The 12176-nt window shown below is 41.5% G+C and overlaps 1 protein-coding gene across 4 annotated transcripts in view; it reads left to right on the top strand.

Annotated features, from left to right (window-relative positions):
• Positions 1-12176, top strand: part of LOC119729723 (centrosomal protein of 152 kDa-like) — a 38111-nt gene that overhangs the window by 10656 nt on the left and 15279 nt on the right. For 3 of the 4 annotated variants that reach the window (XM_038202425.1, XM_038202427.1, XM_038202426.1), the window contains exons 3-12: positions 2691-2812; positions 3478-3649; positions 4366-4952; positions 5236-5405; positions 5766-5921; positions 7133-7272; positions 8191-8391; positions 8923-9070; positions 10274-10365; positions 10680-10837. In XM_038202425.1, the coding sequence (XP_038058353.1) occupies positions 2691-2812; positions 3478-3649; positions 4366-4952; positions 5236-5405; positions 5766-5921; positions 7133-7272; positions 8191-8391; positions 8923-9070; positions 10274-10365; positions 10680-10837 (1946 nt within the window). Of the gene's footprint in view, positions 1-154; positions 1480-2690; positions 2813-3477; positions 3650-4365; positions 4953-5235; positions 5406-5765; positions 5922-7132; positions 7273-8190; positions 8392-8922; positions 9071-10273; positions 10366-10679; positions 10838-12176 lie in introns of all 4 variants that reach the window. The other variant, XM_038202423.1, reaches the window with a different exon arrangement.

Genomic DNA, 12176 nt, shown 5'->3' with positions numbered 1-12176 from the left:
TTAGCTTTAAAATTTCCGAAGCTTATGGAAAATGAGAAAATTGCTTATCACTTAGAAATCATGTAGGTTTTGAGACAGGAGATTGCTAATATAACTGTTTGTAGTCTTTTGGTGAGTTTGTTTTTGAATGTATGTTAATCTTCTCTAATTTCAGGTCGTCTTGAATTTTGAAACGTCCTGCAAAGTAACCATCATCGGCCTGGAAATGCTTCCTGAGGATGCCGTTGCCATTTGGCATTTGAAGAAAAATACTACGAAAGAAGAAGCCAATTAAGTGATTTACAATCGTGACAAAGAGTGATTACTGGAATGGTTCGGCGGAGCCTGCATTCGTTTTTACTTTGAGTGGTAATGGCTGGCCGAGATCAAGCGAATGATTAACAGTCAAACAGAAAAATCCAATCAAAGGTTTCCGTCCGACGACGGTAATAATACGACCCCCTTATAGATGTCCTGCACAATCGGCAGTAACGACTAGCGGTGACCTGTTATCACCGTATGGCATCGGGCCAAGAGCTGCGAAACATTAATCTTGATAAAACGTCTGTATCTTTGTAGTGGCGACTTTATTAAATGAATATTTTATAAACAAAAGAAATAAAAGGGGGAATAGGACTACAGTGTCGTCGGGAAAAAGATGGTTTCAGATATCGCAATTAAGCACCACTGTGCATCAGGGAGATTGGGATTTATGCATTTGATATGGTTAGCGGACCTGCCAAATCAGAAGAGGGATTTGTATCTTGCGATCGACAAATCTTCCTTGAAATTGAGACGTATTTTGGATTACTGCATTCAGCTCCACTGTGTGATGTGGAGATGAACTGTTGAGGCATCTGATACTGGCAGATAGGAAAACTCAAATCAAATTCCAACTTGTGCTTAGTTTGTAACAAACAGAAGTCTAAACAGAACGGAGCATTTGTATCGTGGGATCGACAAATCTTCATTGCAATTGAGACGGATTTAGGATTACTGCAACATATTCACCCCCACTGTGTGATGTGGAGATGAATTGTTGAAGCATTCCATACTGGCTGACAGGGTAACTCATAAAATTCCAATTTGCATTCGTTTTGCAACAAACAGAACTCTAAACAGAACGGAGCGTTTGTATCATGCGATCGACAAATCTTCATTGAAATTGAGACTCATTTAGGATTACTGCAGCATATTCACCCCACTGTCGAACAGTTGAGGCATTTGATACTGCCGGGCAGGATCACTCATAAAATTCCAATTTGCATTCGTTTTGCAACAAACGGAGCACTGAACACAAAGGAGCATTTGTCCAAACCTTTCTGCATTGAGGGAGTTTGATCAGATCCAGGAATCTCAGGATTGTATTTTATGAGGAAATAAATGAGAGAAACGCTCCATGTATTGTCTGAGGGAAGTATGTGTTGGGCTTGTCTGATGGGGGATGTGGAAACCGTCTCCATGCAAGACTTAAAGGAAATTGAGAAATCACTTTGCCAGGTAAGTGAAACCAGAAACTGCAGATCCGTCAGATTTTGATTAACCCTGACCCTCAGAAATTGGCACAAAATCCTCCGACTGGTTTTCCTTAATTATGATGGACAGAGGAGTGCGTTACCAAGTCATTGTTAGTCACTTTGCTTAGGATGTATCCCAGATTTTCGGTAGAAAAAAAAAAGCATGTCGTTGGTTAAGTAAAAAATAACCAGAGTTATTCCCAGCAACGTGGAAGGTCAAATTCCAACCTGTAAATTCCCTTTCTTTTATCATCCATCACAAATAAATTTATACAAAATGCTGGCAGAAACCATCGCATAAGGCATGAAATTTACATGAAATTTACATGAAATTGACACAGCTGAAACCGTGGTAATTATTAACTACATATAGGGCAATATTTATGATGCACAAGGCACATGACATTATGTGTATTGTACATTTATTGATTTCAATCTTGTTTTACAGGGATTATTTCATTATTTGTCTGTTAATTTTCAATGTTTGAATCTTAGAAGTCGCGAGCTACTTCAATTAATTAAAATAAAAAGAACATGTCTATGAATAATGATTGGTTTTGACTGTTTTGTCATCAATAGTTTTACTTCTATCCCAGCACGTTTTGTCTTATTAATATGCAAGAGGAGTTCTTTCTTGTTTTCTCCCTTCTTCTTTCTTGTTGGTGCTACTTGCATTATGACTGCCAAAGTATTTAATTTTCCCTTTTCTTTAGAAGGTGCTTTACAGAACTTCAAATTGAGAAAATGAAATGATGTGCCGATATAATTATTTAGTTTACTTCTGAGGCTAACTTGATGAGGGTTTTATTGCACTTTAATTTGAAAAAATGTCATTTGTTGTCCATGCCATGTGCTCCCATGAAACAGTACACAAACATGTTTCGGAGTAGGCCACATTGTCATCTATAGGCCCCGCACAAAATCCAGATTTCTCAATTTAGAATGAAAAATTGCAGATTTGTTTCTTTTTCAGATTTGCCAGGAACCTGTGCCGCTCAGGATTTTTAACATATCAGCCCCATGGTTAAAAAAAAAAACCCAACGTTTTTAATTTTTAAGAAATTAATTCTTGTTTGAAGAACTATTTTCTTGTCTCACTCCCTGAAAAAAGATTTTTTTCTAATTTCAAGAATACAATTTTTTAGCAGGGTATTTTTTTTTATTTAGTGTTCTATTTTGCTTTTTTGCCCACAGCTGCGCGAGTTGCTAACTAACGCGTTGCCCGATGACCTTCTAGATGACGACACCGCGTCATTCTCCAGTCACGAGTCCAACGGCTCGCTGAGCGATCGGCGTGGAAGCCTTCCAAGTCCAAGGTCTGTGTTTGAACTGTTTAAATACTAATTTCTGCTTCAACTGTGTTTGAGTACAGAATGGTTTGCCATACTTAGGCAACTGGAATTGTTTCAATATGCAATCAGCGTTTAGCGGAATTATTGGCTCATCTCGAGAAACGCAACTTTCAGAGACTGTATCAGCTTCCCTTGCATGTAGAGTTAAAAGGCATTTGAATGAATGGAACATTGAATGTATTTAATGTTTTGAAAACCTATTTTTATGGAAATATTGATTTAAAAAAAAATACACAAGGCTTTGCTATTCTAACTGAACATGTATTCGTGCTGTGTTCTTACAGCTTGTACAGTGAAGGATTTACTCCACAGGGGCTTGATTTCTAGAGTAAATTTTAAAGAGGCTGCTGTAGTTATTAGGTTCTGATTACTGTTATTACACTGCATAGCGGAGTAAAGCAATGGCAGTAAAGTATCTTTCAAAGGGACACAAACACTCGATTCCCAGCCTGGGTCATTCCAAATAGACATGTTCAATGACAAATTGTGAAAGCTTTTTAACACTATCTGTGATCATAAGCGGTCATAAAGACAATTTTTTCAAATGTCTTAGAAACTGTCTTAAAAGAAGAAACAAAATTAATTTGTTAATAGAAGATTTGGGAATTTAAAAAAAATTATTTCCATAGTCACGATCCCTGGTCCCACCTCAGGCATCAGTTGCCAGGTCACCACAAGCTGATCCAGCAACAACAGCAGCAGACGTCAACACCTAATGAGTACGGCAACCCACCTCCTCTCAAGACCCCGGCACCCATTCCTTATCAGAATGGGTACAGGGGGCACCAAGGCAATGAACAGGTTGGTTTATACCCGGTACCCAATGGGTTCAGCAACCCACCCCTTTCCAAGACCCCTGCACCCATTTATTTTCAGAATGGGTACAGGGAGCACCAAGGCAATGAACAGGTTGGTTTATACCCAGTACCCAATGGGTTCAGCAACCCACCCCTTCCCAAGATCCCGGCACCCATTCCTCATCAGAATGGGTACAGGGGGCACCAAGGCAATGAACAGGTTGGTTAATAGCCAGTACCCAATGGGATCAGCAACTCACCCCTTCCCAAGACCCCTGCACCCGTTCCTTATCAGAATGGGTTCAGTGGGCACCAAGGCAATGAACAGGTTGGTTAATACCCAGTACCCAATGGGTTCAGCAACCCACTCCCTCTCAAGACCCCAGTGCCCATTCCTTATCAGAATGGGTACAGGGGCACCAAGGCATTGAACTGGTTGGTTTATACCCAGTACCCAATGGGTTCAGCAACCCTCACCCTCTCCAGATCCCTGTACCCATTCCTTATCAGATTGGGTATAAGGAGCACAAAGACAATGAGCAGGTCTGTTAATACCTAGTACCTTAATGGCTTCAGGGCCCCAAAATAGGGTTGGTCGAAAATGAGAACACGGAAATAAAAAGGGATGCTTATTCCAATGTTTTGTGCAAAATTATATCATACATTTGTACAACGAAGGTAAAGATGTTTAAGATTACGATTAATTCATTCTTTTAACAGCTTCAGAATGGCCAGCAGTACGTGGAGTCTTCGGATGACGAAACCCTCGGACAGCAGTACGAACGAGGAGAGATAGAGGGCGCTGCAAATGACGATGCACATTTGCAGAGACGGAACTCAGAAACGGGGCACCAGTTTCCAGGCCACACTCAGCAGGGTATCAGCGTACATGGGAACCAGCGGCAGATGCAGAGCAATGGATACGCGCAGAGTAACTTGCACGGTAACCACCTCGTGGCCCACGGATACCAGGGACACGGCGACCATGGTGATTACCTGATGACCAATGGATACCGAAATGATGGTTCCAATCATGAATATGCAAATGAGGACCCGATGCATGAGAACGGCTTCGAGAGGCAAACATTGGAAGATGGCGACTTTGAGTATCAGGACCAGATGTATGATAATCAGGTTCAGCAATATAGCCCATCGCACAGATTTACGCAGCAATACTCGCCGAGCCGTCACCAAGTTCACGGTGACAACCAGCATGCAATGCAACATGGGAGGAACGCCCAGACCTATGCAAGGGATCATCGTCATGACAACAATCCATCGAATAACAACAATCCTGCAATTCACAGGTACAGTAAACGAGTTCTGTAAAGATTTTGCAGTCTTAAAATCTTTTCATCATAACTGCTTAGCATGTAAAGAAAATTGTCTTACCAAAGTTTTAGCGTACGTTAGCATGTTGTTACCATTGACTGATTTGTACAGTTGCCTTTTTTTTTTAAAAATGAATCTGTGAAGTAACTGCACGATTGCTGAATCCCACAGTACTTAGCAGAGAACAACTTCTGGTGGTTTGTGTAGCAGATATTGATGGAAATTATAAAATCTTGTCAATTGTTGTTGGATTTCTAGAGTTGAGTACAGAGGTGATGGGGCCACCGCCACCAATGTCCATCAAACGGAGCCTGTGCAGCATGGTATGCCGCCCAGTAACGGCTTCCCTGCGGTTACCAGCCAAGCCACGGTGGGATTTGGGCAGCAGGATGCAGGGGACCTGTTGCAAAAGCAGTTTCTTGGCGTTGGTAAGGCCGTCTTCTGATATCCTCCATCGAACACAGAATTTTCAGAGTCTCTGCCTTTCTTACCTGTTCGGTCACCTTTAAAATTACTCTTTCCCTCCCAAATCCTTCAAAATCCCATCAGGAGTTTTTTTTGGGATTTTGTAGGATTATTTGTCATGGGGCTCAGTGCCCCTAAAATTCAAATTTGATTCTATGTAAATTTACCATGGAAGGATAAATCTCTTAAATCCAAGACCAGGTTTTTGTAAGGCTTCACAACTGTACAGTCCAGCTGTCCCAGATGATGAGGTCCCAGATGTGCATTGTTGGATTTTGTAGGATTCAGGAATTTACAGTCAAGAGTATCTGTGCCCATTGCAGGTGGTGACGAGGAGACTAGACAGATGGCCCAGCTACAGATCCTTTACAAGGCCAGGGGCAGGGAACTAGACCAACTCGGGAATCAACTCCAGGTGTTGAAGGAGGAGTCGGGACGAGACAAGCGGATACTGAACCATCAGCTGGCCTTAGCTCAAGGTGATTCCCCTGCCTCCTCTCCCTCCTCTCAATCCTCAACTCTCAACTCCTTAATCCTTCACACCCATTTGGCCTACCCACGCTTGATTCACAAAACTGTGCAACCAAGCATTTGCCTCAAAGGAGCCACTACATACATTGTCCTGTTAAAGGTACAGCCCATCATTTGTAATTTGTGCATTTTGTTCGTTTGAAACAACAAACATGCTCAAAATCTAAAGAAGGGTGCTGAACAACTAACCTGATGAATTTTCAGCTCAGTTTCAGCTGTATATTCCGAGAAAAACAGCATTCTAGGCTCTCGATTTCAAATCAAAAGTTGCTGAATCATGTTTTGAATCGGGCCTGAATTCAGCGTCCAAAACACGTTCTCACCGAGCTGATTGTAGCTACGTGATGTGGCGCACCGATCCGACGAATTATAGCAACCGGGCGCGCGTGTGCGTCGTGTCAACGCTTGCTCGCACTTTGCCGAATAAAAAAATGAATTACTAACGGAAATTTCCAACGGTGCGTCTTTAGACGCACCGTTGATAAGGCCTTCTTTCGTTGATTTCTTCAAAATGACAGCATGCCAGAAAGAATAATTTCACAGGGAGTTTAGTCCCCTTGCTATCTTTCAACCAAGTATATTGTTCAACAATAATTACGTCAGTTACTTTTTGGATAGCTGCAAATGACGGACTGTTGCTTTAATCTTTCACTTTTATAACTTATGCTCACGCTCAAATTCTCTTTCATTGCTTGTGTCATGTATGTTTGGTACCACAAAAACGGAATGCATTCAGAACCCATGAAGTAATAAAAAAAAATGTATTTACAAAGATGTTACTTCATTTGTCAGGCATGCAACTTCTCCTCGGATCCGCTGATTTCCTCGTTTTTCACTTCACACTTATGCCATTTAAAATTCAAGAAACACTGTACAGGGTCTTGTAAAGATTGGAGTTTCCTTGTTTTTTGCTTCTTCCAAGTTGCATACCTGCACTTGTGCATATCTGAAAAAAAGTAAAATATAATCTGCCTTGAACAAAATTGATCTGTTATACTAGTTTAAAGTTCATTAGTAAAAACTGCCAGATACAGTATTTTTCTACTGCCTAAAGTTAAGATAATTATGATAAGATCTATCAATTTTCATCTTCACACTGATGTGTCGCAGGCATTGATGTGGTTATTTCTTTTGTTTGGAAATTGCACCTGTTGCCTAGGGGAGAGAGCAGGTGCTACAGCCAGCTACGAGCAGTGTCAGCAGCTGCTAGGTGAATCACAGCAGGAGAACAGCAAGTTAAAGGGCCAGCTACAGGCAGCACAGGTTCAGATACAGGCCTTGAATGCGGCCAAACATGAGGTAAGAATAGAGACACTTTAAGTTATTGTACAGCCCCTGTTACTTGTAACTGGACTTGTGAAAGGACTTGTGATTTACTTTTGACCGGATTTGTGATGTACTTGTGATCCACCACGATTCATGAGTACATCACAAGTCCATCACAAGTCCATCACAAGTCCATCACAAGGCCATCACAAGTCCATCACAAGTCCATCACAAGTTCATCACAAGTCAATCACAAGTCAATCACAGGTCCATCACAAGTCAATCACAAGTCCATCACAAGTCCATCACTAGTCCAACACAAGTCCATCACAAGTCTATCGCAAGTCCATCACAAGTCTATTGCAAGTCCATCGCAAGTCCTTCACAAGTCCATCACAAGTCCGTCGCAAGTTCATCACAAGTCCATCACAGGTCCATCACAGGTCCATCCCAAGTCAATCACAAGTCCATCACAATTCCATCACGAGTCCATCACAAGTCCATCACAAGTCCATCACAAGTCCTCACAAGTCCATCACAAGTCCCTCACAAGTCCCTCACAAGTCCATCACAGGTCCACCACAAGTCAATCACAAGTCAATCACAAGTCATTCAGTCCCCAGTCAACTCGCAAGCTTTTCAAATGAAATGTGACAAAGCTATTCCCTTTTTTATTGGTCAGCCACTGTTAATTGTGAGGAGATTTGTGAATTGTCTTGAGATTTACTTTTGACCGGATTTGGGATGTACGTGTGATCTATCAAAAGTACCCTGACTACAACACTGTGGATGACGTTAATGATGACCACAAGACCACTAGCCTAGTTTCATCATAGGAGGCACTACACCGCTAGACTTGAACTATGCACTTCAGCAGGTATTTTGGGTTGTTCCCAATCCCTTTCTAAATTTTGTCTGATTGTGTCCCTTCTGTTTGTCATTTTTTACCAGGTGGAGGAGAAACTTCAGGCCACCGAGTCGGCCATCGAGAGCTTGACCAGCCAGCTGTCTGAGCTCCAGCGCTCTCAGCCGCTCGCCAGGGCCCGAGAGCAGCAGGACGGTCTGCTCAAGAGCCTGCAGGAGAGATACGAGCAGGAGGTGACCAGACTCAAGGAGAAAGTGGACAATGGTGAAAGAAATCTGGAGGAGAAGGTACGTGGGTCATTCTGTAAATTTGGGGTCCACTTTCTTCCTGTCCCTGTTACATCTGAGATCTATGATTTTTCTGATACGTTGCAGTCGTCCTCCAAAAGCGATTGTGAATAGCAAACTACCTACCCAACAAATTAAAAAAAAAAATGTTTGAAATCATTCTTAATGATACTAGAATGGCAAATTACCAAAGTACCAAGTTAGCAGAGACAGGAAAAATGTCACATTTTGTACCCTAAATTTATAGAATGACCATATGCAGACAACATTTGGGACAAAAAGGGTTTAGAAAAGGTACTAGTATGGTACCACAAATCTGACTTGTGACTGTTACTTTTGCATGGTTGGGAGTCTAGGAGCTTACCTGGGGGTACGACTTCCCTGGTATACTACCTACCAGTTTGGCAATAGTACATGTGCCACGCGTGTATTTTCACTACCCCGATGCAATGGAACATCAACCGATGAACAACTTGAATTTTGTTCATAAATATGTATAAGGTGTAATAAATTGGCGTGATGTCTCCACAGAGCACCGACATAGAAAGCCTTCGTCGAGAACTGTCCAGGGTGTCTAAGGCAGCTGAGCTGGCCAAGCTTGAGCAGGGCAACACCATCAACACACTGACAAGCCAGCTACAGAACAGCCAGAAGCAGTGCCGAGATCTCCTAGAAACAGGTAGGCAAAAACACTTTATACATGTAAGGCCAAAAAAAAAAAAAAAAAGTCGGTCTCTGGTCAGTCCAAAGTTCCGGAATTGATGCGGCAACACGTTTTGGGGGGTTTTTTTTGCTTTTTTTTTTCCAAGCTTGGATTGTACAGACAAGGTGGGTACTATTTTTGCTTTTGTAATGTCCTCATATACATTGGTGTCCTCCATAATTTGCCTTGGTGTCCTCCATCATTTGCCTTGATGCAATTTCCCCATTCCTTGGTACAAAAATTTGAGGAGGTGCGGCAATAGAGGGCGCTGTTGTAGCTACTGCGGACAATTTGAAGGGAAAAAAAAGGTTGACACGCATGATTAAAATCGACGCGCGCGCTGACCAGATACCGACTATTTGGTTTTTTGGGCCTAACAGAACCCTTTGAACATACATGTTTATGTTACATACGTAGTGTGGACATTCCTTTGTTTTCGTGTAGTTAAGAAAAAACCTGTGAAAAAAACTCATTTTACTCACACTGTGAAAACTCTTTCAACCCAAATGTTTTTCTGTGATTCCCTTTAGTGTTTCTCTTCATTTTGCCATGGATAAACCTAACCCAAATACGCATCTAAAGCTGTTTTCAAGAGAGAGGGAAACATTGTGTGGACGTGGGCAAGTCCACACAACGTCGCTGCTACCTGGTTTATGTGGACCTCTTTTGTTCGGAAGTCCACACAGTGAATGTAATGCTTGTACAACTAATCAAATGATTTACACCTATTTGGCATGCTGGATAACATTAGGAGCGACTCAGGTCATCCCAAATAGATTCTGGTCGAAAACAGGTGAATTTTATGTATTAATTTTAAGTAGACTATGGGGTCATTCCAAACGACTACAACAGATGATCTTCAGAAGTTGATGCTCTTGTTTTCAGACATCAAAATTTTCATGTACTTCATTCAGATCTTCATAATAAAACGACGTGACATCTGGAACACAAGTCAGAAAACAGATGTAACTCCTGATTCCCCGGTGCAGAATAGTTACCTGACAGAAATCTGATCTTCACCCTTCTCTTGCTCGGTGGTGATGCATTGAAAGTTGAACAATTAGTCTGACATAAACAAAAAGTTGTGGCAACCTTAAACATTCAATATCCTTTGAAATGCACTTGGCAGTTTTGCAGTTTAAAATAGTTTTTTTTTTTTTTTTTGGCTTTTTGTACCAGGCTCTCTACAGGAGATCAACCTACTCCGAGTTCAGCTCCAGGAGGCTACTGCCGCTCGCACCTTCAGTCAAGACATGACCAGCGCCTTACAGGTCAGGAAAACAAAAATCATTTTCGCTTATTTGTTATTAGAGTATTGTGTTGTTGAATGATGAGTTTTGCTTAATACTTAAAGATCCAGAGAGGTATTTTACAAGCCTTTGACATTTCCTTTCTCAACCACTGAAATTACAGTATCCACGTATACGATATAACAAATATCATTTTTGCTGGTATCTTGGACCCAATAAAATGGCTCTTCTTATCATCAGCCAAACAAAAAACATTTTGTGCTAATGGCTATTGAATTTTACAATCAGACAATTCTACTTCAGTTGATGGTAATTTGCATATGTTGTTGATACAGGAGGAACTCACAGAAATGAAGGAGCAGCTGCAGATGTACGAGTCGGCCATGGAGCTGGGCGTCATGGCAACCAAGTCACCGGAATCTATACACACATCCAAGTCCTTCGCTGTCAGGAACCTGGCCAAGTCTGACTGGAAGACGCCACAAAGTTCCAGGTAAAATGCGCTCCAATATTTTTCGTTTTTTAAGTCTTTCATTTTTCCATTACAATCAGATTAAAGTCCTAAAGGGAACATGATTTTCTAGATATCGTGTATCCCATGAAATGTTCTCACAGTTTACTCAAAAAGATTTCGTAAACTTTTAACCGCAACTTCAGGCCAGCAAAACAGAAATGACTTAAAAGCATTGCCACTATGGGCTCCATGTATGCGCGAACAAGAGAGGGCGCTTTTTAACACTTTCGAGAGCCGAGTGGACAGGACACACATCATGCGCAGACACTCTTGTTTTACTATGCTCCCAAGGACAATGCTTTGTGTTTCCCTTTGTCCCTGTAATATAACACTCTCCCATAGACTAAGCACACGAACCTATTACAGAGGACTGTTTTCAACAAAGGACCCAATGCCCGAGGACTTAAAGGATCTGTTGTTCTCCCTTTGTGTGTCGGTCCTTGGGGCTTATGTATTATTATTATAATTATTAAATGGTTTATTTTACTCTCCCATTGCAGCCCGAAGGCTGAATTGTGGGCAGGTTTACACTAAAAACATTTTAAAAATAGACAGAGGTAAAAACTGTATGCATTACAATAAAAATAATTACAAGACCGGTAAAAAATTATAATGGGAGTTAAAAAATAATGCATGTAACAACAAGAATGGAGGTACACAATGAAAGAGTTTAAAAAAAAAAATGACAAAAAAAGTTGGGAAAACAAACATGGAGAAATAGATTGCTCAGATTACAAAAAAAAAATTAATAAATGAGGATAAATATCACACCAGGATATGAAACATAAAGCTTAGTTGGTATTCAGAAGGTTGGTTAAGAATGGGATTGCACTATTCTTGTATCGGTTGGTTCGACATCGAGGGATTGACAGGGTGTTGGTATTGCGGAGATTGTTTGATCTTTTGGGTGGGAGCCAGTCACGGTATTTATGAGATGAGAGAAGGTTTTTACCAAACTTTAAACAGAGATGATCACGTCTTTGCTGGAGAGAGGGGATTTGTAACCTATTAGACATAAGGTCATAGGGAACGTGCTCGCAAACATCAATGGAAAGGACATACTGGTTCACAAAGCCATAGCGTCTTCACATTAGCATCAGGCGTCGTCGGCGGTGCATTCGAGTGTCTCTCCCAGTGGTCTCCCCCAACTCTCTCTTTGTAACCGTTGAGGGGGTACTTGTGCACGGAGCCCTTTCTCCTGGTGCTCATGCTAGCACGAACGGAGCAAAAAAGTTTGTGCACCATGTCCACATGAACCAGTGTGCTCAAGCGATGTGTCTCTCCCAAGGAGCTCTCAATGCTCTTCATTCACGGAGTC

The sequence above is a fragment of the Patiria miniata genome, unplaced genomic scaffold (genome assembly GCF_015706575.1).
Source record: "Patiria miniata isolate m_02_andy unplaced genomic scaffold, ASM1570657v1 HiC_scaffold_21, whole genome shotgun sequence".
Taxonomy (NCBI): domain Eukaryota; kingdom Metazoa; phylum Echinodermata; class Asteroidea; order Valvatida; family Asterinidae; genus Patiria; species Patiria miniata.
This window is presented reverse-complemented; position numbering and strand designations above follow the sequence as displayed.